Below are 26841 nucleotides of genomic sequence, written 5' to 3'. Positions count from 1 at the left end.
TGTGGAGCTGCGCAACGTCGATGTTGAACATCGACATTGCCAGCCCTGGAGGACGTGTAGACGTTATTCATCGAAATAGCCTATTTTGATGTTGCCACATCGAAATAGGCTACTTCGATGTAGGCTTCACGTGTAGACGTAGCCAATAAGTGACAGTAAAATATTGAGTAAGTAAAATACTAGATTGTCCATACCAATAAATGTACAGCATATGTATAATAGTCTGCACAGTGTGACCTCACATAGTTTAGACAACAGAGGCTGCCTGCGCCTTTTAATAAAGCAGCAGGCTTTAAATTATCTTGGCCAAAACTGGAACTGTAAACACAGAACACCCACACCTTTCAGCCTGTTTCCTGATTGCACATTAAGGCATTGTTTATATTTTTCCTTATTTGTTTTAACAGTGAAATTATTGTTTTCTTTTACCCTGCAGCAAGAAAGTAAAGTTTGAAGCGGCATTTTTCTGTATATCATACAATTTTTATTTTTTCACCTTGTGAAGTATATGAAATACAGCTATGGAAGAGAGGGCAAATGGGCAAATAAAGCGCTGCCATACAGCATAGTTTCGACAGGGTCAAGGTTTCTTTTGTGTGCTCCACAAGCATAGGTGCATTTAAGACCGAAATCGAAAGAACTTCTGCCGCACTGCAGGTATTGTTTTATTCTAGGCTAATACCAGCAGCTTGCCAGAATCCATGGACCAGAGCAGGTGAAACCAGCAGTTCTGTATGTCTCCCCATCAAACTGGTATAGAAAGAAGGCACCAAACTGAATGCCCAGTCCCAGTGGTTCTCAAATTGTGGCCTGTAGACCCCTGGGAGTTCACAAGTCGGCGATCCCAATGATCAACATTTTTCATTTTTTTCACTTTACTTGGAGATAACAAACTGCCTTGTTTATTCACACATAAAGGTGCCTTGTTTATGCCCTTTACATTAATTTGCAGCAACAAATAAGGTTTTAAAAGGCTCTGTGGAATAAAAAGGCATTGGGCCAAATCCTGAATTCTGCACTATAAATTGTCTCAAAAGAAATTTGCCTAAGTAAATTCAGGATCCAGCTTATTGCAATTATGCACGTAAGACATGAAGACCTGGTATTATTTCAAAACATTGCATACTTGGCACAGTTGCAAGATCTTGAAGTCATATTCTGAGCAGATATATTTTAATTAACTTTAGACAGGAAATAAAAAAGGGAGCACCTCTTCACCTACATTGGCTGTTGGAGGTGCATTCTTATCCTTATGGACAGAAATAGCCCTGGATAGCCACATCTCTTGTTAATTCTATCGGTAGTGGAAGGAGCCTTGTCGGGGAAATTTGTCAGCTCTGTAAATGTTGGCTTCCAGAATCCAGCTACCAAGCCTGATGTGGCAGATATGTAATTTATTTCAGCCTATAGCTCACATAACGATTTTGAGCTGACCTGACCAGTTCAGTGCGCCCTGGTTCATTAGAGTTAGGGTCCAGTGCAGAGTTCAGGATTTGGCCCTAAACCTTTTGTCAATGTCTTTCTCTCTGCTCAAAGACCAATCACATCACAGCAATTAGAGCAGCAACCAGAGCTGAAATTCATTATCTGAAAAGGACTTCTAAAGGAATCACATCTAAGGCGATTGTGAGCTCAACCCCATTCTATCTATCTATCTATCTATCTATCTATCACTGGCACATCATTGATGGCATGACATTCAAGGACCACAGAGTATTTCACAGACATGAAGTGAGGGCAGTACCCAGCTCTGCTTTTCAACTTAAACTGTTGGTGTATGAAAACGAAAAAGCAGTCAAGAAGCACTTTAAAGACTAATAAAATAGTTTATTAGGTGAGCTTTTGTGGGACAGACCCACTTCTTCAGACCATAGCCAGACCAGAACAGACTCAATATTTAAGGCACAGAGAACCAAAAACAGTAAGCAAGGAGAACAAATCAGAAAAAAATGATCCAGGTGAGCAAATCAGAGAGTAGAGGGGTAGAAGTGGGGGAGGTGAAGAATTAGATTAAGCCAAGTATGCAAACGAGCCCCTATAGTGACTCAGAAAATTCCCATCCCGGTTCAAACCACGTGTTAATGTGCCACATTTGAATATAAAAGATTCTATTGTGTCAAGTATTGGTTCTCTAAGCCTTAAATGTTGAGTCTGTTCTGATCTGGGTATGGTCTGAAGAAGTGGGTCTGTCCCACGGAAGCTCACCTAATAATACAGCACATTAACACATGGTTTGAACCGGGATGAGAATTTCCTGAGTCACTATGGCTACGTCTACACGTGAAGCCTACATCAAAGTAGCCTATTTCGATGTGGCAACATCGAAATGGGCTATTTCGATGAATAGCGTCTACACGTCCTCCAGGGCCGGCAACGTCGATGTTCAACTTCGACGTTGCGCAGCCCAACATCGAAATAGGCGCAGCGAGGGAACGTCTACACACCCAAGTAGCACACATCGAAATAGGGATGCCAGGCACAGCTGCAGACAGGGTCACAGGGCGGACTAGTGCTTCCGGGGCAACAGCTAGCCGCTCCCTTAAAGGGCCCCTCCCAGACACACTCAGCCTGCACAGCACGTGGTCTGAGGAGCCATAGGCACACAGACCCCGGGCGCCGCAGTCATGGACCCCCAGCAGCAGCAGCAGCAGCAGCAGCAGCAGCAGCAGCTAGAGGTCCACCCAGCCCTCCCGGCAGGAGCAGGGCTTGCCCTGACCCATGCCATGCGGGAGGCAGCTGAGCACCTCCTTGCCCCAGGGGAGGAGATGCCCCCAGGGCAGCAGGGCTCAACCCCTACCCCTGCAGCACCCCGCCCCACCCCCCGCCTCACACGCCGGCGTCTGTGGAGCTACCCCACCAGCACCGACTGGTGGGAGCGGCTGGTGCTTGGGGAGTGGGATGACGACCACTGGCTCGGGAACTTCAGGATGACCCGGCAGACATTCCTGGAGCTGTGCCAGTGGCTCACCCCCGCACTCAGGCACCAGGACACTGCCATGCAGCGTGCCCTCACAGTGCAGAAATGGGTCGGCATCGCTGTCTGGAAGCTGGCCACTCCGGACAGCTACCGATCCGTGGGCCAGCAGTTTGGTGTCGGCAAGGCCACCGTCGGGGCTGTCTTCATGGAGGTAAGCGAACCCACGGGGGGAGGGCAGGGCAGGGGAGGGGAGGCCAGGGCAGGGCAGAGCAGGGGGGCCAGGGCAGGGGGGCCACAGCAGGGCAGGGCAGGGGGGCCAGGGCAGGGGGGCCAGAGCAGGGCAGGGCAGGGCAGGGCCACGCACACCCTGCTCAACCCTCATTGGTGCTGTCCCATGTGCTTTCTCTGCAGGTTGTGTGTTCCATCAACGCCATGCTCCTGCACAGGCTCGTGAGGCTGGGGGACCCAGATGCCACCATCGTGGCCTTTGCCACCCTGGGCTTCCCCAACTGCTTCGGGGCTCTGGATGGGACTCACATCCCCATCCGCGCCCCGCATCACAGTGGAGGACGATACCTCAATCGAAAGGGCTACCATTCTGTCGTCCTCCAGGCCTTGGTGGACAGCCGGGGACATTTCCAGGACATTTACGTGGGCTGGCCTGGCAGCACCCACGACGCCCGGGTTTTCCGGAACTCGGGCCTGTGCCGCCGGCTGGAGGCGGGGACCTACATCCCCCAGCGGGAGATCCCTCTGGGGGACACCACCATGCCCTTCTGCGTCATCGCAGATGCGGCATACCCCCTCCGGCTGTGGCTCATGCACCCCTACACGGGCCATCTCTCCGCTAGCCAGGAGCGCTTCAACGAGCGCCTGAACCACGCGCGCCAGGTGGTGGAGCGCTCATTTGGCCGCCTGAAGGGACGCTGGAGATGTCTCCTGACCCGCCTGGATGCGGGCCCCAACAACATCCCCTAGATTGTGGGTGCCTGCTGCGCCCTGCACAATTTGGTCGAGAGCAAGGAGGAGACCTTTTTCCAGGGCTGGGCTGCGGAAGCCGCCAGGGCACACGTCCAGCCACCTGCTGCCCCCAGTCAGCAGGTGGACCCCGAGGGGACCCGGGTCCGGGAGGCCCTGCGGGCCCACTTTGATGAACAGGCCGTGGGGTGAACTCTGCCCAGGCCCCCTACTGCCCGCCCCTTCCTCCCCCACACTCCTGCCCCAACGCCCACACCATGGAGCACCCCACCGCCCCCGCCCCCACTTGTCCTGGACAAATGACAGCACGCACTTGTGGCTGAACATAAAATTTTTTTTTTCTTTCCGAAACTTTTTTTTTTTATGTAAATAAATATGTGAACCACAAACCAAAAACTAGGTAAAAACGTTCAACAAAAGCAATATGTACAAAAATAAAACAATACAAAGAAACAACTGTCTGCCATAATAAAAAGAAAACCAGGGAGGATAAAGGGGAGAACTATTTACATGGGGGGACGGGGCAAACGGGGGGCCGAAAACAACAGGGTCCAACTATATACAAGGTGGGGGGCACGTCCCGGGCCCCTCGCCCCTATAGCCGGCACTGGGCGTTGCCGGCCGGGAGCCCCGCCGCGCTCGCAGCCTGGTCCGTGGCTGGGTGGGAGCGGGCTGGACCGGAAGGTATGGTGGCCGGCGAGTGTCAGGTGGCTCCAGGGGTCCCTCGGCGCTCCGGCCCTCGCCGGTGGGTGGCGGGGCGACGGTGGACGGGACGGCGACGGGCGGAGCAGCTGGTGGTGGGGCTGCAGGAGCAGGCAGGGCGGGCGATGTTGCGGCCGGCGTGGCATGGGGGGCCAGGTAGTCCACCAGGCTATTAAATGTGTCCATGTAGGCCCCCCATGCCTCCTGGCGCCAGGCCAGAGCCCGCTCCTGCAGCTGGAGGTGCTGCTCCGTGACCTCCAGCTGCTGACGGTGGATGGCCAGCAGCTGGGGGTCCGTCGCCGTCGGCGGATGGAGGCGCGGGGTCCGCCGTCTAGCCCGCCGTGGGGCCGGTCGGTCCTCGGTCGAGGGGCTGCCCTGGAGCGATGGTCCCGGAGGGCTCTCCGGGACGACTGACGCCTCGCCGGTGCTCTCTTCCAGTCCTTCTGATGGTGCAGGTGCAGGACACAGGAGAGGAGGGGGGGAAGAAGAATGGAGACAGGCGTTAGTGTGGGCCCCGAGCCGTGGCCTTTGTCCCCCCAGCCCTGTGCTGCAGGTTCCCCATCCCCGTCCCCGGGAGATGCTGCTGTGATGGATGGGGTTCAGGGGTCCCCCTGCCCTGCACCCCGTCCCCTGGTGGGAGCGACTCTCACTTCACCCCACAGGGTCTGAGAGCAGGAGAGGTTTCTTAGGCCACAGATGCCCAGTTTCTGCCAGGAGTGACAGCACCAGCTGTCGGAAGAGACAGTCCTTCCAACCCGTCGTGGGGAGAAGACCCCAAGGGGTGCCCCTCTGGGATGCAGCTTTCCCCCTCCTCAGGCTGGCTGCCTTCCAGCTCTCCCTTCCCCTAGCCTCTACCTGTGGCCCCCATCCTCCCCCCCCAATTCCAAGCCATCTCGGCTCCTCCCTCCTGTTTGTTCAGGGCAGAGGTGTCACCTGCCAGCTGTAGCCCCAGGATCCTCCTTTGCCCCTGGGAGCTATTCGGCTCTTGTTGCTCATATGTAGCCTGAGTCTCCCTTTGGCACTCCCCCCACTCCATCACATGCAGCTGCTGCGGGGTGTCCCACCCCCTCCTCCCGGGGGCCCCTCGAGGTTCCGCTCCCCCCTGGCCCAGGGATGGGGCATGGCACTGTCATGCGGGATGGGCGGGGGCAGGGGCTGATGGATGCAGAGCTGTGAGGGCCATGGCCCTGATGTCCTTGGGGCCATGGCCATGTGAGCATGTGGGGGGCCCTGGACACATATCTCTTACCCCCGCCCCTCAAGCCCAGAGGTGTACACCAGAGGGGGGTACCTACCTGTCGGTCCGCTCCCACGGTCCGGAGATCCCCGGGGGTTGGAGGCCCTGCTGCTGCTCCGGGATGGCAGGAGGAGGATCTGCAGGCTGGATTCTGCGGAGGAGGAGCCCCCCTCCTCCTCCTCCTCCTCCTGCTGCGATGTCCCGGGGGTGGCCTCCGGGGGGGCCCCCGGGGTGCGGGGCTTGCCTCTGGGGCGGACTCCGTCTGCAGGGCCTGCTGGGGCTCGTCAGCCGAGGTGTCAAGGGTGGCCGGAGGGGAGGAGGTGTGCCGGGAGCCCAGGATGTCCCTGAGCTCCCTGTAAAAGGTGCAAGTGACGGGGGCGGCCCCAGATCAGCTGGCCGCATCCCGGGCCCAGGAGTAACCCTGCCGCAGCTCCTTGACCTTACTCCTGACGTGGTCAGGAGTGCGGGCAGGGTAACCCCGGGCAGCCAGGCCGTCAGCCAGCCGAGCGAACGCATCCACGTTCCGCCTCTTGCTCCCCATTACCTGGAGCACCTCCTCCTCGCTCCAGAGCCCCAGCAGGTCCCGCAGCTCGGCCTCCGTCCAGGAGGGGCCCCGCTGCCGCTTCCCAGCCTGGCTGCCCTTCTGGCTGGGCTGGCTGCCCTGGCTCCCCTTGGGGGGGGGTCCCCTGGGGGCGCTGGGGGGGCTGCCGGGCAGCCATCGCAGCTCTGTGGGTCTGAGGGTGGTGCAGGCTGGCCGCGTGTGCAGGCTGCAGCCTGCATGTTCCCTCAGCTTCCTGCAGAGGAAGGGAGGGGGAGGGGACCTTTAAGGGGCCGCTCCACGCGGCCACCAGTGAGCTGAGGGGCTGGAGAGAGCGTCTCTCAACCCCCCAGCTGATGGCCGCCATGGAGGACCCGGCAATTTCGACGGTGCGGGACGCGGATCGTCTACACGGTCCCTACTTCGACATTGAACGTCGAAGTAGGGCGCTATTCCGATCCCCTCATGAGGTTAGGGACTTTGACGTCTCGCCGCCTAATGTCGAAGTTAACTTCGAAATAGCGCCCGACGCGTGTAGCCGCGATGGGCGCTATTTCGAAGTTAGTGCCGCCACTTCGAAGTAGCGTGCACGTGTAGACACAGCTTCTAGGGGCTCGTTTGCACTACAGAGGAATCTGAGGTCGCCATTCCCCTGTAGGAGGCAGGAAGTGCATCTGACTACTGACAAAGCTGTGAAATTTAGCACATACCAAGTGCTGTCAAAAGCACGCACACACAAACCACTGAATATATAAACCTTTTTTCTCTTGTCCCTTTCAGCTCTCATCATCTTAAGGGTGACTCCTAACAATATTAGTTGCAAAATGTTCAGAGGGAAATCTGATTTCCAGGTCCCTTTCTTCATATGTTCAGAACCCTCTGCTTTTCCTCTTTTTCCATGTAAGAATTTGGAGTGAGCTTGTGTAGCTCGTGTGTTTTTCCCATTTCCTCACCCTACACCCAAAAGCAGTAACGGTAGTTAATCGCAGTTAGATGACAAATGAGTTTTCTGCTGAGCTGCAGTGTTATGTCCATCCCAAGCAGTTTTTCATCACTTCCATGGGTGGGTAGGAAAATGACTAGTGTGAAAGAGAGTGAATGAATTCTGATCTTACAGCTAAAAGTTCCCCTGAGGTTCCTACCCATCAACTTGTCTACATAAGCAGTGAGCACAGTAAACAAATGAGTTGCAGTAGGATCCCACTGTGAACGACATGCACTTAATAAACTGTTTGGTATTATGTCCTTGAGTGCTTTGGTCGCCTGAGAGTGGGAAGGGAGGCATAGCCATGCCTTGGAACTGCACGAGGCTCTTAAGGCGGCGCAGAATGAAACAAGCTGCAACATAACCACAAACTTTCTGCCTTGTGGCACCAATAATATATACAAATGAGAGCCCAGTATTTCCTGTGCTGCATGCAACAATAACCCTGGATTGCACAACAATTTATCTGCAAAGAATTCTGACATATTTTAGGTACTTAACTGAAATAAAATTAATTCTAAGTGCCAAGACATTTTTTTAAATATCTATTTTTGGTTTCTCTGTATCCAGGCATGCTTCTCACAGTCTCTGATTGCTCCTTGGGGAACTTTTAAAATTATACCCTTTTATCTCAATGGGAATTTGAGTTCTAGCAGGAAATATTCGTGACTGTGTAGTCTGGCAATCTTCTCACTTCACTGGAACATTTCTTTGTCGAACGGTTCCTTTGATTAATGTTGGTAACTATTCTGAGATGATCAGATGCTTGTGGCTGTTTCATGAATTAAAACACTTGAGCTGATTTTGAAAACTAGCAACAGAAAATTCCTGTGGATTTTGAAGATATTATTTGGTGTTGGCAGCACCTGCCCATCTGCGAACTGGCGCAGCTTGCAAGAACCTGTTGACTCCTGGGATAACCCCAGTGGGACAAGCCTTTTGAAATTCTGCACAATTAATGAAATAAGATCCTTCATGTTTCTCCATGGTAACACCCCTGTTGTTTTTCTTTGTTGACAGTGGAAGGACTGAAAGTAGTAGAGATCGAGAAATGCAAGAGTGACATTAAAAAGATGAGGGAGGAAATGGCAGCAAGAAGCACCAGGTAAGTTCTGCTTGAGGTACCCCTGGGGTCAGAGGAGAAGCCAGTGGGATTTCTGCATTCACTCTGATGAAGTAATTGCGCTGACTTTAATCCTTCTGGGTTGTTTTTTTAAAACGGGAGCAAAGAAGCAGCTCAGTGCTGCACAGGGCATTGGCTTCATTTGCAAACTGTTGTTTTATTTAAAGAATTTAGGGCAATTCAGGAGTTCAAGCTTGTTCCAGAGGACTGAAGGAAAAATCTGCTCACAGACAGAGATTAACGTCTCGGTTTTTTCCATGCTCAATCTTCCAGTCAGGGGAATTTTGCACCAACTTTTATGAAGAGAGAGAAACTTCTGTCAAAGAAAACTTTTATTTTGTAAAAGGCTAGTGTTCCTATTAGCTTGTTAGATTTAAAGTAGATTTTAAAAATCTCACAATAAATGCACAACAGTTCTTATAATTATATTCTCCCATTACTGCAGAGTGTTGACTTCCAATTTCAACTAGCAATGAGAGATTTCCTTCTAAATTCAAGGAGTCACCCAACTAATCAGCTATTACCAAGTTTAGATTTGCTGTAATTAAAACAGCAGAGAGAATTGTATCTTGTTGCAGTAAACTGCATCAGCAGGAGTGCTGGACCTTTAGGTCTCTGGAATACATCATTAAGATAAACATATCAGCAACTAAGAGATTGTTAACACTGCTGGCATGGTTATTAAAGAGAAATACACCAGGCAATTCAGACTCTTGTAAAAAGGATATTTCCTAAGCAAAGTTAACTCTGGGTGTTTGCTTGAAAGCTTTTCGCTTTCCTTCTATATATTTAAGGTCAAATCTTTTGGTCCTTAAACAGATAAATATTTAATTAAAGTAGATGGGAGATTTGTTCAAAGAACCTCGGAACCTGGGAATATAATAATTTGGTTTTATAATGCTAGGACTATCTGGATGAACATGATACAATAGTTAAAAAAACACATTTGTATTAGATACAGTCTTAGTTTCAATTTTGGTCCTTTTCTATTGGTGTGATCTGGAGTAATCCATTAACCTTAATGAAACTACACTAGAGTTACAGCAGTGTAACAAATATAAATTAGCCTCGCGGACTACATAGTCTGAGAGAATTTCATTAGCATAGCTAGGAATGAATGTGGCAGCAAAAGCAAAAATATCTATTCTAATATACATTAAATTAAATAGTAACAGAGAGGTAGCCACGTTAGTCTGTTAGACTGTCTCCAGATCTGAAGCAGTGGGTCTGCCCCACGAAAGCTCATCACCTAACAAATTATTTTGTTACTCTTTAAAGGGCGGGGGGCGGAAAAAAGCTGCTTGATTCCTGACTTTCTGTAGAATATGTGCATGTGTGAATGCAGGCATACCTAGAAAGATACCGAACAAAAAATTGTGTCAGTGCTAAATTAAGGTTGCACAGTTAACATCATATCAAAATTAAGAAATGCATAACTTACTGCTCCAACCTCCATCTGGACTCATTCATGCTGCCCATTCTGTTGCTTTGTGGTCTATACTTTGCGATATGTGCAGCAATATAGTGTAGCATGAAAACTGGGAATAGAAAGTACTACATATATTCAATGCAGTCAAGTTAGCGTTGTTGTGGGAATGAAATGTTTTACTTATTGATTTTTGCAGTTGTACCTGGGCCATCATAAGGTTGACTTAATGAAGGTTTTTGCATTTAGGTAATGAGGCTTCAGAAGATAGATCAAACTTGCCTGTGCTTAATCATGTGAGCATTTAAAGGCATCCGGTTAGAATGTGGAGTTCGCACCTCTTTGAGGTCCGTGGGGCACTGGAGAGATGAGGTCCCATCTTTGCTGGTGCTCTTGTTTGGATAGGCAGTTTTCTGCAAGGCTGTGGACCTGTTTACACTGAAACAGCTGCATCTTTGCAGTGGAAAAAGATAGAAACTTGGGGCCTGCCTCACCACTGAAAAATTCCAGCCTTAGGTTGAGGTGATGCTGTTGAAATCCATGGGTTAAAGAGTGTGAAAGGCAAAAAAAAAATCAAATTGTCTTTTTAGTTTTTTGCAGAATGTGGTTGGTCAAGCACACTGCTTTCCCTACGGACAGGGACCTGTTCCAGGCAGGGCCATTGTCAAGTGGCTGTGGTAACGACAGGCAGTGACTGTTACTCTTAAGCCAGCTGACCGGGAGGCAAGGGGACAATTGCACATGAGCCCAGTGTGTCAAAAGGGCCCAGAATTCCTGGCCACCACCATAGCTAGTGCAGCAGCTGGAGCCCTGGACCCCTTTCAAATATCAGGGAAGCCCCACTCCGATGTTCTGCATGCCTCGGAGGACTGGAGGGGAAGGCACAGCACCATTGGTGCTAAGAGCCCTCAGCCCTGCCCCTTCTGCCTGAGGTGTTGCCCCTTCTGGCTGGGGGGGAACCGCTCACACCTGCCTCTGGGGTCTGTGGTGACTGTTGGCCCCACTGGTTACTCATCTTGGGTTCTTTTGGGTCAAACTTGGGCTAACCCCAGCTATTTCTTGTTAATCCCACTTGAGTACAGAGGTCTTTTTCCCAATGAGTTATAGGCAGCAGCTTTAATTATCTAGTTATTTTTAAACCCCAGTTACATTTAAATTTTAAGGCCTCCGCTTCAAAGGCATGGGCCCCGAGCCATTTCACTGAACCGTTATCCCCATTTCATGGACGAGGAAGATGAGGTTCAGAGACAATCTGTGTGTAAATCTGAGTCAGTCTGCACAGCAAAGAAAAACCCATGGCTGGCCTCTATTCAGGCAGGTAGGGCTGGGGCTGCAAGACTGACTGACTGCTGTGTAGACTGCTGGGCTCTGGCTGAAGCCCATGCTCTAGAGCACCAACCCACCATGCAGGGTTCAAGAAGCAGAAAGCCTATGCAGCAATGAAGCAGCCCAAGCTGTGCAAGTCTGTGTCAGCTGGCATGGGCCAGCCATGGGTTTTCTTTGCAGCGTTGACAGGCTCCAGCGGCAGGGCCAGGATCAGAACGCAGATTGCGTGATTCTCCATCTTGTACTTTAACCAACAGATCATCCTTCCTTCTATATTGTGCAAGACATGTAAGTCCTTCCTAATTTACATGTGTATTATCAGACTTGATGAGTGGAGTTGACCACGTTGACGTCTGCAGGAGAAAAGCACTGTAAATGTGCAAAATGAATTACTTTTCTTAATTAATTGATTTGTTCTTTCATTGAAACCGTTTACATCTCAAATCCTCCATTAAACTTACAACTGCAGACAGGAATTCCACAAACACACACAATCTCTCTCACATCATCCAGGTAAAGTATCAGTTTACTCATTCTTATTTTTAAGCTGAAGACTGAGGTCCTACCCAAACAATGGAAAAGCTTGCATAATAAACCACCCACTGTAGTCATCAGCTTAAACAGATGGCTCTTGCATCAGCAACTGGACCTTAGCCCTGCAGAATATAATCAAAGATCCCAGTGCACTGCGTGTATTTTCTAAAGCAAGGGAAGGCTGCGCCTTGTGTGGTATTGTCCTTAAAGAGGACCCCCACTGAAGCTGGTGAGTAATTACAAGCAGCTACCGGTTTCCCTAGCAACCATGGCTCAGCCTGAGCAATGACAAGAGGAGCTTCATCCTGAAGTTGCTAAGCAAACAAACCCTCCCCGCTGTCAGAGGGGTCTAAAAAAGGCATCCCAGAGCAAAGTAGTGGCTTTCTCTGCACATCATCCAGCCTTCTTAACTCACTGTTTCATTCACTGCATGTTGTAAATACAGTGCCTGTAGACATACTGTGACATATTACTTGTACAGAATAGAACATGAGGATTGCTCAATGTATATGTTTATAAAATGCCCCTCCTGGAACGTCCTCATGTGCAGTTTAAGAGCAAATCAGCTTCTTCAAAGAGGAGCAAGGCTCTCATTCCCTCGCCTGCACTTTAAGGGCCAGATTGTTAATTCTGGCCTCTATTTTTGCACCCAGAGCTGTCCCGTCCGCAGGACGCAGTGGAGCAGCCGCCTCAAATCCTGGCTTTTGGGTGCCGCATGGCAGCTACTGCACCCATCCTATGGACTGGGTTTCAGGGGCAACCGGACACAGCATCAGCCACAGAGGGTCGCCTCTCCCTGACCCCCTCTACTCTGCACTCATGCCCCTGAGCAAGCAGCAGCCGGCTCTGCTCTGCAGCTGCCTCCCATCCCGCTGAGCCACGTTTCTCTGCTCTCAGCCACCCATGGAGAAGCGGCGCTCAGTTGGCCAGGAGGGAGTGGTGAAGCGCTGCATGGTAAGTGCGACAGTGGGGAGGTGACTCCCTGAGGCTGCTTCTGGCATCTGCTGCCCTCCCCCTGCTCCAGGTAACCCCCAGGAGCCTGGCTGGGGCGGGGGCCAGATATCAGAGTGGAGGCAGAGCAGGGAAGGGGTGGGGCACACAGCACGGTGAGGGTGCCTGGGGCCAAGCACCTGGAGTATTGGAAGGGGTTGTCCTGCCCCAACCCTCCCAGGATGGCCCTATTTGCACCTGCAGTTTGCAGACGCTAATAACATGAGAGTGCTTCTTACGCACATACTGCACACATATAAGTGCTTGATTATGTCCTAACACCGGTGCAAGTTCAGCAGCATGAAGGCTGCCCCATGCTGATCCGCCCTATACCTGCACAAGGTAGTTTCAACCAGATGCAAAGATGGTCAGGCCATACCACCTTTTCTCCAGTCATACCCTTAGCACTGGAGCTGGAAGGAATGTGCCTTAGGCAGCTGTCATAAAACGTAAGAACAGTTATTCCGGGTCAGACCAAAGGTCCGTCAAGCCCAGTATCCTGTCTACCGACAGAAACCAGTGCCTGATGCCCCAGAACGAATGAACAGAACAGGTAATCGTTGAGTGTGTTGTTCATTATCAGCTTCTGGTAAACAGAAGCTACAGACACTACCGGTGCCCTGCCATTCTGGCTCTTGATAAACCTGTCCTCCAGATAGTTAGCTAGTTCTTTTTTTTTAAACTCTGTTGTAGTCTTGGCCTTCACAACAGCCTCTGACAAAGAGTTCTGTGTGTTGACTGTGCATTTTTTAAAGAAATTTTTCCTTGTTTGTTTTAAACATGCTTCCTGTTAATATAATTTCCTGACCCCCTGGTTCTTGTGTTCTGAGAAGTAATTAACCGACCGTATTTACTTTTCCCATACTAGCCATGAGTTTATGGACCTCTGCCGTATCTCCCCCTTGGTCATTGCTTTCGCAGGCTGAAAAGTCCAAGTCGTACACATCTCCGCTCATATAGCAGTCTTTCTAAATCCCCGATCATTTTTGTTGCCCTTTTCTGAATCCTTTCCAATTCCAATACATCTCTTTTTGAGATGGGGCAACCACATCTGCACATGGTATTCAAGTTGTGTGTGTACCATGGATTTATAGAGCAGCAATATGATAATTTCTGTTTTACCATCTCTCTTTTTCTTGATGATCCACAGCATTCTGATAGCTTTTCTAATTCCCACTATCTACTGAGTGGATGTTTTCAGAGAACTATCCACAATGGCTCCAAGATCTCTTTCTTCAGTGCTAACAGCTAAGTTAGACCCCCTCATTTTATATTTATAGTTGAGATGTTTTCCACGGTGTGGTTCTTTGTCTTCATCTTGCACCTGGGGATTCTACCTACCCTACACAGAAGAAACTAACTAGTTAAGCTGAGTTTCCCACCCACCCCTCTGCCACCAAACAACACAAATCAGTTCTGCCACCCTGATGAATCTGGCCTAGAGATTCCCTGTTTACTAGTGGGGGGCTCTGCCTGTTTAATAGCCCAGCGGGTGGGGGGAGAGGGAGCAGTTGTCTCTAACCCACACACAAGCACAATAGACAGATGGCAGCTGACACAGCTGATCAGCCCCTTATGACTGACCCATACTCTTGACTGGAATATAAAGGTGATCTCAGCCAGGAGCAAGGAGCGGTATGAGCCTGGAGAGATAGGATAGTCTCTGGCAAACAAATTAGATGGGGCTGCTGGCCCTATGGTGTCCTCCTGGGGTCAGAAAGGGCCCTACACAATAGCCAGTGCAGGCCAGAGGACCCCAGTCTGAACCCTTATGCAGGTTGTTATTGGTGTTGCTTTTTGTAATCAGTTCTTGCTTTTTGGGGAAAACAATGTGTGTAATTATAATGTGTCTGTCTATCTCCAGCTGGTGACTACGACCTCCGGCTACAACTCTAAAGCCCAAGCTAACTGGGTAGAAGGGGACTGGTAGAATGTCCTTCTCAGTTTTTTTCAAGAAAGGGTGATCTGGCTTAGGTACCGAGCTCTAGAAGCAGGATCACAGCTGTGAATTCCAAATGGAGTTAGGCACTGAAGTCCCTGAGACCACACCCCTTTCCTTGGCATTTCCTATTTGCCAACTTAGGCATCTCCCTATTCAATGGGCTGGCTCTTTTAGATCCCATTCTCAGGCACCTGATTCTCCACAGGCATTTTATAGGAAGTCAGAGCACCTGACTTTGGGGCCGTGGGTTCTAGGAAGAGGCAGAGAGCCTGAAGTGAGGTAGTACAATGCTAAGCCTAACTTAGTTTGTGCAGTGCAATCATCATGGAGTCCCTGTCTCAGCTAGGGACCCCAGGAGCTGCTGCAACACAAAGAGTAATACTGTTGTAACAGCAACAGACCCATGTTGCTGGCCTTAGGGATAGAACCTGTGAGCATAGGGGTTAAAGCTGTGTACTCTACCCCATGAGCTGAAGGCCCACTGGGTCTCAGCTAAAGCTGTAGAGCACAGACTTCACTCACTCCAGATGAGGTCTCAGTGCCCCTGAGTACTACACTATTACAAGTCATGAACTTATTCTTTTCTTAGTACTGTTTTGGAAAGTTTACAACCTCACCAGTGGTGCTGCTAATGCCTAAAGCCCTGGTGAGATGATGTTTAGTACTGATTACCATGAACCAAAAGCCAAAGTTGTTTTGCAAAGGATACAAAAAACAGCAACAGAGATGACAGCAAACATAAGAGGCAGAAGGAAAAAAATAGAGGGTTGGGATATTGACAGTGGAATAGGGGAAATAGGGTGGCATGCTAGAAATTTCCAAATTTATGAAAGGGGGAAATAAAAGTTCATAGGTTGTTCTGATTTTGTTTGGTTTGAGTGTTTTAGTTTTTTGGGTTGTGTTTTTTAAATTGTCTCAGGGTTTTTGTTTGTTTTTTGTTTTACTCTTGATATTTGAAAGTGTTTTTAAAATAAAAATGGAGAATCCAAACTTTGGGAATCTAGGAATGAAGGTTAAACTCAAGCAGAACTATTTTACACAAAAATAATAAACATACTGAATCAATTGAATGGAAAGATGATAAAATTAAAGAATATGAACAAATTTCCAATACATCTACATTTGTTTCTAGAAAGGTTTGTGGATATTATGGTGGCCTCAATTATGTTTTTCTTCATACAGCAGCAAGAATGACTTAGCCATGGTTGTTTCTTATAGTAAAAAAATGAGAATGTTATGAGAGATTGAAAAGCAATATAACTATCTAGGGGGATGTCTACACTGCATTGTAAACCCAAGTTGAGGCTTGTGGGACCTCGGCTTGTGGACTTGGTGTTTCCAAACCTACACTTCAGATTCCACACTGTGTTATAAACCTGAGTTTACAACTGCTGGCCCCAGGTCTCACAGTCATTCTAACACATCCATAGGGTCCCACACAGATCTTCTGATTTGGTGTGCAGCTTGAGCTTAATCTATGGTACAAAATCATAGGTCTTGGACCTCAGTCACAGAAGGACTTGCGCTTGGAACCACCCCCTAGCAGGTCTTGAGACACAGGCCCTGAGTGCTTGTTGACACTAGTTAGGCTGATGTGTGTGTGAACAGAAGTGGGGCCTGGGCTCAAAGCTGAGTTAGAACCCAGGCTTAAGATGCAATATTGACATACCCTCTATGTGACCACATGCCAAGATATTTTAATATACTCAGTGCTACTTAAGAGAATGCACCCACAGTTATCTCAATATTGAGGGCTGATTTTTTCATTTGCAGAACCAGCTGTCCCTGTAAGTACAGCTTCTTAGATGAAAACAAGAAGCTGAGACCCCGAAGGGACATACCATCCTATCCAAAGGTACCGTAAGATGCACTTCATTAGTGTATTAATTTATAGACCATACCCCAACTCCCAGGAGGAACTGGAATAAAAAGCATAACTTCACCTCACTCTACAGTTTAATTGTTTGGATCAGTGATTCTCAAACATTTTCCCTGAAGACGCCTTTGGCATCTGACTAAGTCTCCGGGACCTCTTTCATTTCTTGTACTGTGAGACCAACCCTGCCAGTGTGGGAACACCCCTGCCAGCCTGACCTCTTGTGTACAGCGTGTGAAAGGCCATGTTATGTTGAGCATGCCATTTTGTTCTCATATTGGCATCCTCCGTTCAGCAAAAGTACCAGAATACTGTTGCAGTGTGGTTCGGCCATGGCTCAAGGGACAGACTCACACGTGACCCACCGCAAGCCCCCAGAGTCAGTGGACACCACTTTGAGAATCACTAGATCAAGGGCCTGACCAGAAGACCCTGGAAGCCAATAGAAAGTTTTGCATTGATTTCAATGGATTGGAAATCCGACCCTCAGTAACTTTTAGTATTCTGAATCCCATTAATACTTAACATGTTACAAATTTGTCGAACATTTAGTGTTCTGTTTTGTCAAACGACACTTAGTCTGCAGGCTCAATGCAAGATTTATGATAATCTGTGATTTTATTCTCTGTGCTGTAATGGCGTGTTTCCTTTTTTTCCTTTCAGTGATTTTTTTTTCAATTAAAGTAATTTATGTAGTCCTGGCATCTGCCTCTTGAAAAGAGGTTTAATGAGTTGTAAAATGTCACTTCCATTTTTGCTTTGCTTAAATTAGTATGGTTGTTGACACAATTAACACATGCTTTCTCACACTGCTGTACATTACTTTCTTCATGATATGTAGATGAAAACTATTCCCTAACCTTTTATGCATTGCTAGAATGCTTGGCTTCTGAGACTATTATTGTACTAACTGAATACAGTGGCAAACTGTTGTTCATTTTTACCTAGAGTCAAAGGCTTTTAATTGCTCAGTTTCAGGAGAAACTTAGGTTTTGTCTGCTCTATGCATGACATTTGTTATGGCTTTAAATACTGGATCTGTGAATCCCCCGGCAATTCACTAGAAACAGATTTGGTAATTACAATATTAGTATTAATTAATACATCAATATTACTAATTTACAACTGTCTAGCAAAACTCTATACTGGAAATAAAGCATCACATATATTAAAGATTAGTGCTTTCCAGAGATGGAGAATTAATCCTCAAATGTAATTCTTGCTTGAATTAAATAACAATGTAGTGTCTCATATAATTTCATTCATAGTCTCAAAATAGTATACCCAAACTAATTATAGGCAGCTGAGGGAAGTGGACCAGTTAAGCTTATTAGGTATACATGTTCCAAGGATATTTTGATCAGTGTCTCAAAAACATAGTTCACCAGTGGTTAGATACCTTCCACATCTTCTATCACTCTAGGTTCTTTTCAATAAATTAGCAGCCATTGGTACCAATCCTGTAACAACCGAGAACATCAGAGGTCATTGCCTAAAGTGCTGTGAAAACAATGGAGGGGGAGATTTGTCATCACATTCACATGTGCCCTTCTATTGTCCCCCAACCTCCAAATCAGTCCTGTCTCTTTAGGCCCTTCTCCCAGTCAGTTCTACCCCCAGATCTTTTCTGCCCCATCAGCCTCACTTCTGCTCTGCTGGGTTTTTCACCTCCCTTTAGGCCAGGGATTGTGGGGAGGTGGTTGCAGTGAGGTACGTACTATCTACCCATTCCTGTGCCAGATGTTGCAGAGAGGAGGGCGGGGGAGCAGAGGAGCCATCCCATTGCTCCCAGAAAGGGTGGAAGGCTGAGGGGGACAGAGCATCCCTGAGCTGCTGGTCTCCTTCTACTCCCTCCTACCTTTCCCTTTCGGTAAGAATTGTGTCAGCTCCTGAGGGGAGGGGGAAAGAGCTTTGTCGGCTTCCTGCAGCAGCTCTGATTGGCTGCACTTCCGCAGGAGGCAGACAAGCAGGGAGAGCAAGCAATCAGAGTGGCTTTCCCTGCACAGGGTATCATAAATGCACACCTTCTGGGACCCACCTCATTTTTTAGAAATGAAATGTTGTTTCAGGGCTCTATGGCCTGTGCTAGCCAGACACACCTTAAGTCCCACCAAAAGTTGAGCTGGACTTTTTAAAAAAAAAAAAAAAAACTCTGAGCACACAATAAACAGCCATGTTAACTTTGTTGCCTGGTACCTGATTAAAATCTGGAAGCCCTTCAGAAAAAACAACTGTCCAAAATGAGAATATAAATCACCTGAAGTTAAATATTTAACTACCACCACCCCCACCCCAAATAGATAGAATTTAAGTTTAAAACCAATAAGAGATAAAAACATTTTACCCAGTCACAGCTGAGACAAGAAATTTTGGAAAATGGATTAATGGTATGCTGGAAAACTCCTGACGAGGGCAGAAGGCAGCTCCCATGGTGACAGGAGGAGAGCTCAGCTGTAGTTAATAATAGACACTTCTTTTTGTCTACAGTACATGCTGTCCCAAGAGACCATAGAAGCACTTCGGAAACCAACGTTTGATGTCTGGCTGTGGGAGCCCAATGAGGTAATGAGGCAATGAGCGGACAAGTTATTGATGTTTGTAGCTTATCGCATGACAGCACTGACAGTGTCATGAAAGCCACGCAAACCTAATGAAGGCAACGCTGAACAAAGACCTGGCCTACACTCAGGAATACCCTCTGTTTACCAACTGGTGCCTAGAAGTAAATGTAGCCCCCTGTGTGCCGACCCCAAAGTGCAGAAAAGAACATACAAGGAACTGGACTGACTGACTGATTTCATTGTCCTTTAACCCACTTACAAGGGATTGTACAGTGAAATCATCATGGTGTTCCAATCTCAGCCACAAAGGTACCAGGACCTCACACCAGGTACATAACAGAATAATAATGCTCAGTGTGTATATTTTTAAATGCTCCTCCCAGAATGTCACCATGTACAGTTAGGAGCAAATCAGCTTCTTCAAAGAGGAGCAAAGCTCTCATTCCCTCACCCACGTATTAAGGGCCAGATTGTTAATGCTGGCCTCTATTTTTGCACAGCAGAGCTGTCCCCCATCCATAGGATGAGATGGGGTGGCCACCCCAAGCCCTGTGCTTTTGGGGGCCCCGTGGCAACTATTTGAGCCATCATATGGAGAGGTTGCTGGGAGCATCTGGAGGCAGCAGCACCCACAGAGAGTCATCTCCTTCTGAGCCCCTTCCTCCGCCCTGCACTCATGCCACAGACTGAGCAGCAGGTTGTTCTGCTCTGCCGCTTTTGCCCATCCCCCTGAGCCCTGCTTTTCTGCTTCCAGCTGCCTATGGAGAAGCAGGGCTCAACTGGCCAAGAGGGAGTGGTGGAGCACTGAGTGTACCTCGTTAGCTCAACTGGTACAAACCCCAGCCTGCAACTCTATACAATGAGCCATACCTTCGCTGCTGAAAAGGGAGTGGTTTTGCGTGGAGATGGCTAATTTGAACTAGCTACAGTCCTAGTGGAGACAAGGCACTGTCACTCCTGCTGAGATGCAGCTAGTCAAGATAAACCCCAGGTGGAGGGCACAGGGATGACCTCACCTAGCTAGAGAGAGGTTAAAGCTGCGAGCGCCTTCACCCCGCTAGGATTTTACAGCAAAGTAAACGCACCTTTTTTGCAATGAAGACATAGCCTTTTAGCACGTCTCCTCTGCAGTTCAAAACCCCTGATGGGTCCAAGCCAGCTGACTCGGGATGACAGGACTCATGTTGGGAGCTGTGTAACTCCAATGTAGGCATTCAAGCTTGGGCAGGAGCCCAGCCTCTAGGACCCGGTGAGGTGGGAGGCTCCCAGAGCTCTGGTTCTAGCCTGAGCCTGAATGTCTGTGCCAGAGTTACACAGCCCCTTAGCCTGAGCCCTGTGGGCCCAAGTCACCTGATACTGGCCACCCAGGGGCAGCTAACCGCAGTGCAGACGTGTCTGTAGTGGCAGCACATGGATGACACCACCAATTGCCGGATCAGTGCTTTTCCCAAAGGACGATGAGGCCAAAAATATCCATTCAGGAAAATTTTGTTTTTTTTTCCTTTTCAGATCCCCTTAATTAATTCATGACTCCTCAGTTTTTCAGTTGAAATTTCCTGTTTCAATCATGGAATTGGTGGACCTAGAGAATATGCCTAAAGTCTTTTCTTTACCAAGTAAAACAAACCAGCAGTCACGTAGCACTTTACAGACTAACAAAATCATTTATCAGGTGATGAGCTTTCATGGGACAGACAGACCCACTTCTTCAGATCATCCTGGAGTGCAATAATTTTTGTTCCCTGGAGATGCCAAATAGATTGTTTTTATTACAGAACTTTATTACTGCATAGGCCAAATACTGGCAATGTCATAAAAGGACATGTGCAACAAAGCCTGTGGTCTTTCATGCCTTCTAGTGTATTGACTTTATCCCTGTTCAGCAAACCACTTCTGCACATGCTTAGTTTGAACCAGGTAGCCAGTGGGAACTACTTACCTGCTTAATGTTAAACAAGTATTCAGGTGCTTTGCTGAACCCCGGGCCATGTGGCTACATTGATTTGTATGCACCTGTGCAGGCATGTTGAGGTGCAATACATTCAGAGAAGTTGCAGATCTAAATAGACCTCATATTATTTATTGTTATTTATTAATAATCATCTACAGTATGGAAGCTTCCAGAGGCCTCATTGTGCCAGCTGCTGTGGAAACACAAAGAAAGAGGGTGCCCCTTTTGTGTGCAGTTATTATGTGAAACCAAACTGAACGAATGGATGTAACAAATGATGGAGAAGGAGGAGGACATAACTAGATCAGTACAATGGCAAAAAATGCAATTTATTCTGCAAAGTAGTAACACACATTGCATCTTCAAAGTAGTGTTATGTGAACAAAAACTGTTCGGCTTCAGATTCACTAGATGAATATATTCCACGGCAAACCAAATTCCAAAGATTAAAAAAATCCTAACATGAATCATGTTTTTCATTCATTTTCTTTGTTAACCTACTTCCAGCTGGTAGGGGTAATAGGAGGCCCTTTATGTGGGTCAGAGTTCAGTCTTCCATTGGCTGTTAGTATGTGGTCACGCATGTTCACACAGAAGATAATAGAATGTTCTCTATGCATCTTGCCAGTTTGGGAGAGATACTTTCATGTACAAGTCAGGGAAAACAACTTACTCACCATCTTTCAAATACCTAGTCTGTGATGTCTTTCCTGCCCTAAGAATTACAATGTGCCAGGTAGACCATAAAAATGTTGGCAGATTGTTTAGCAGAAAATTAATAAAGAGTAGGAATAGGGGGAAAGGGCATTATCCACAGATGTTTGTACCCTGAGGCTTAGATTTTTTAACAGCAAAACTCATTCATAGTAATGGGAACCATTTCATTGTGGCATGCACACAGATAACATGAGGGTATGGAAATTAGAAACATACCATATGTGGCCTTCCTGCTTAGGCCACTTCAGTGTGGGAAAAATGAATGAAAACGGACAGCGTCTTCTCGAACTTTGCACATACCACAATCTGTGCATCACAAACACATTTTTCCAAACCAAGCCACAGCACAAAGTGTCATGGAGACACCCAAGCTCGAAACACTGGCATCAACTAGACATGTTCATCACTAGACGTGATAACCTCAAAAACGTCCTTCTGACATGCAGCTATCATAGTGCCGACTGTGATACAGATCACTCGCTAGTTTGCTCCAAACCCAAGGTGAGACCCAAGAAGCTGTACCACTCTAAACCAAGTGGAAGGCCCCACATTGATGCCAGAAAGACAGAAAACTCAGAGAGAGCCAAAAAGTTCAGAGAGACCCTCAACGAGAATCTGCGCAGCAGCCCTGGGGGTGCCAATGTGACATCCAGATGGCAACATCTGAGGGATACAATTTACAACACGGCCTTGTCGGTGTTTGGAAGAAGAGCTAGCAACACAAATGACTGGTTCAAAGCTAACTCCGATAAGATGATTCCAGCCATCGAAAAGAAGTGCGCTGCACCCCTGGAGTACAAACGCTCACCGGCCAGAGTCCCCTGCAAGTACTCAGAACAGCCAGAAAAACAGTACCAAAGACAGCCAGGCGCTGTGCCAACAGCTACTGGCTCAAGCTATGCAGCAGCATCCAGACCAGTGCTGACTCTGGTAATCTTAGGGGAATGTATGAGGGCATCGAGAAGGCATTAGGACCCTCCCAGAACAAGATGGCACCTCTGAAATCCAAATCTGGTGAAGTCATCACTGACAAAGCCAAACAGATGGAGCGTTGGGTGGAGCACTGCTCCGAGCTGTACTCACGCAAGAGCATTGTGGTTGATACAGCCCTCAATGCCATCGAGCTCCTACCAGTAATGGATGAACAGGATCAGGAGCCACCTGTGGACGAACTGAAGAAAGCCATTGACAACATTGCAGTAGGAAAGGCCCCGGGCCAGGATGGTATACCGCCAGAAGTAATCAATTGTGCCACGGGCACCCTCCTGGAACCCCTACATGAGCTACTGTGCCTGTGCTGGAGAGAGAGAGAGGTTCCACAGGATATGCGCGAAGCTAACATTGTAATCTTGTATAAGAACAAAGGAGACAGAAGCGACTGCAACAATTACCGTGGAATCTCCCTCCTAAGCATCACTGGTAAACTGTTCGCTTGCATCATCCTCGGCAGACTCCAGAAGATTGCTGAGAGGGTGTATCCCAAATCACAGTGTGGATTCCACACAGAGAGATCTACCGTTGACATGGTGTTCTCTCTGAGGCAGCTGCAGGAGAAATGCAGGGAGCAGAGGAAGCCACTCTACATTGCCTTCATCGACCTGACCAAAGCCTTTGACTTGGTCAGCAGGGATGGACTGTTCAAACTGCTCCACCGGATAGGCTTTCGTCCACGGTTGCTCAAGAGCTGTGTCTACACGTGCACGCTACTTCGAAGTAGCGGCACTAACTTCGAAATAGTGCCCGTCGCGGCTACACGCGTCGGGCGCTATTTCGAAGTTAACTTCGACGTTAGGCGGCGAGACGTCGAAGTCCCTAACCTCATGAGGGGATCGGAATAGCGCCCTACTTCGACATTCAACGTCGAAGTAGGGACTGTGTAGACGATCTGCGTCCCGCAACGTTGAAATTGCCGGGTCCTCCATGGCAGCCATCAGCTGAGGGGTTGAGAGATGCTCTCTCTCCAGCCCCTGCGGGGCTCTATGGTCACTGTGTGCAGCAGCCCTTAGCCCAGGGCTTCTGGCTGCTGCTGCCGCAGCTGGGGATCCATGCTGCAGGCACAGGGTCTGCAACCAGTTGTCGGCTCTGTGTATCTTGTGTTGTTTAGTACAACTGTGTCTGGGAGGGGCCCTTTAAGGGAGCGGCTTGCTGTTGAGTCCGCCCTGTGACCCTGTCTGCAGCTGTGCCTGGCACCCTTATTTCGATGTGTGCTACTTTGGCGTGTAGACGTTCCCTCGCAGCGCCTATTTCGATGTGGTGCTGCGCAACGTCGAAGTTGAACATCGACGTTGCCAGCCCTGGAGGATGTGTAGACGTTATTCTTCGAAATAGCCTATTTCGATGTTGCTACATCGAAATAATCTATTTCGATGTAGGCTTCACGTGTAGACGTAGCCAAGATGATCCAGTCTTTCCACGAAGACATGAGAGGAACCATCCAATATGATGGCACATTATCGGATGTTTTCAGCATCAGGAGCAGCGTCAAACAAGGATGCATCTTAGCTCCGACATTGTTCGGGATCTTCTTCACCCTCCTCCTGAAGCATGCCTTTGGGTCTTCCACAGAGGGCACCTTTTTGCACGCAAGATCTGATGGGAAACTGTTTAATCTTGCAAGGCTGAAAGCTAAATCTAAGGTGCGGGAAGTCCTCATCAGAGATATGCTGTTTGCAGATGATGATGCTGTAGTGTCACACACAGAAGACCAGCTTCAGAAACTGCTGGATCAGTTCTCCAAAGCATGCAAGGACTTCGGGCTTTCCATCAGCCTAAAAAAGACAAAGGTACTTCGTCAGGATTTTGCTGAACCTCCATCAATCAGCACTGACAACTATACGTTAGAGGTCGTCCACAAGTTTGTTTACCTCGGGTCCACCATCACTGACACCCTGTCATTGGAGACTGAGCTAAATAGGAGGATTGGAAAAGCAACCACAACTCTGTCCAGACTCAGCAAGAGAGCGTGGAATAACATCAAGTTGTACACCCACACCAAAATGCAAGTCTACAGAGCCTGCATCCTCAGCACCCTCCTTTACGGCAGCGAGTCTTGGACCCTATACGCCTGCCAGGAAAAGAGGCTGAACGTCTTCCACTTGCGCTGCCTCAGGTGCATCCTTGAAATATCGTGGAAGGACAGAGTGTCCAACACAGCCGTCCTTAAGCAAGCTGGAATCCCAGCCATGCACACCCTCCTCAGGCAGCGGCGGCTCCGCTGGCTTGGCCGCGTCCACAGGATGAATGGTGGAAGGATCCCAAAAGACATCCTGTATGGCGAGCTAGCCTCTGGCAAAAGACCTCCCGGATGCCCCCAGTTGCGCTACGAAGATGTTTGCAAGAGGGACCTCAGGGAGGTAGACATCGAGCCGGACAGCTGGGAGGAGCTGGCAGACGATCGCAGCAGATGGGGGCAGGAACTATACAAGGGCCTTCAGGAGGGTGAGATGAGGATCAGACAGCTAGAAGAGGAGAAGCAAGCCCACAGAAAGCACAGTAAGGACCTGCCAGACACCCATTACACATGCAACAGATGCAGCAAGGACTGTCACTCTCATGTGGGCCTTCACAGTCACAGTCGATGCTGTGAATGATGATCCCAAATGGAACTACGAAGGGCGCGATCCATAGTCTACGTAGACTGAAGGATGCCTACTACTACTACTACTACCATATGTGGGACTTATGCTCAGAAATAATTATACAAGCCATTCTGAGCACAATGCCCTATGGCAACGTCTGGTGATGTTTTCACCCTTTTGACTCTGTTTTATGCCTACGTGAACAATTCAGTTATATTAACTCTAACTTAACAGTAAGCAGTGTTTGTGTGACTGATTTTGAGCAAGTGGTTACAAACCACCATGCTGGAGTATTACCAGTACATAAGGCAGTAAAGTAATGGTTTGCTAAGTGGTAATTCATAAACAAGACTATTTCAACAATGTTGCATCACTTTTCCAAACCTCCTGGAGAATCTTGCCCTTGCTCCTGAGAAATGTGTGATAACGTAACTCTATTTCATTCTCTTGGGACTAAAACTTAAGCTGCTCTTACCAGGGATGTTAGACCTTTGTTCCCTTCTAAAGCAGCTCACCTGGTCACTCCTGAGGACAGCTGAGCAGTAGCTGGATTAGGAAGATTACATTGCTATGAAAAATCAGGCTAGGGGCGGGGAAGGCAACTCTATAAGACACAGCCCCCGCAAACATAGGGACTCTCCCCATAATATCAGGATAATATCTGCTCACCCAAGGCTTTATGATAAACTCCAAATATTGGGAGATTCACAATAAAATCTCAAAGACCGGTCAATGTTGTATTGTAGTGTTTCCTTCTCCCCATCTTTGGTTTGACACTGAGATCCCAATCCTGCAAGCTACTCCATGCTGGCAAACCAGTGTGCCCAATGACTGTAGTAGAGCTCTATGCTGGCAAAAGTCCATCCCTGCCACCACCACCACCACCACCAATTTACCAGCTGGCAGAATCAGGGCCTTAGGCTGTAAATGCTGCAGGGATATATGTGTCTGCATCTGTGTTTATACAGTGCCTTGCACAGTGGAGCCCTGACCCTTATTGAGCTTTTGGGTACTCTCATAATATGAGTAGTTAAATTATGTGCCAGCTTTTCGAAAGCACGTGGCAGCTGCCATTATGCTGAAGGGAGTTTGTCATTAAGCTTTATGGAAGCTGCAGTGTGTACATTTGCAAATCTGGCCACTTCACTTAGATGCCTTAATTGAAGATGAGCACTTGAAAATCTGGTTCAACTATAATAATCTGTAAATTAGCAAATTGATTAGATGGGGAGTGGATAAAGGTTGTTTAACATCTCCACATCTTCCAAGCCCCATATGTGAAAGACACATAAAATATAGATTAGATGTGCTGTATTTCTCAATTACAATTTTTTGAGGGGGCTAAAACTTTGAACTTTTGGGGGGGGGGGTTTGTGTCTGCAGAATATTTATCATAATGTTGTCATTTTGCATTATATTTCCCTTTTTATGATTATTCAAAAGAAATAGACAAAGCAATG

General features: G+C 48.1%; 1 protein-coding gene across 1 annotated transcript in view; it reads left to right on the top strand.

Annotated features, from left to right (window-relative positions):
- Positions 1–26841, top strand: part of PDE9A (phosphodiesterase 9A) — a 105506-nt gene that overhangs the window by 54702 nt on the left and 23963 nt on the right. The window contains exons 7-9 of the mRNA XM_074983411.1: positions 8378–8462; positions 16472–16553; positions 19062–19136. Coding sequence (XP_074839512.1) covers positions 8378–8462; positions 16472–16553; positions 19062–19136 — 242 coding nt within the window. The remainder of the gene's footprint in view (positions 1–8377; positions 8463–16471; positions 16554–19061; positions 19137–26841) is intronic.

The sequence above is a fragment of the Carettochelys insculpta genome, chromosome 1, assembly GCF_033958435.1.
Source record: "Carettochelys insculpta isolate YL-2023 chromosome 1, ASM3395843v1, whole genome shotgun sequence".
In the NCBI taxonomy this organism is placed as follows: Eukaryota; Metazoa; Chordata; order Testudines; family Carettochelyidae; genus Carettochelys; species Carettochelys insculpta.
Note: the sequence above shows the minus strand (reverse complement) of the source record. Positions and strands in the feature narration are given on the sequence as shown.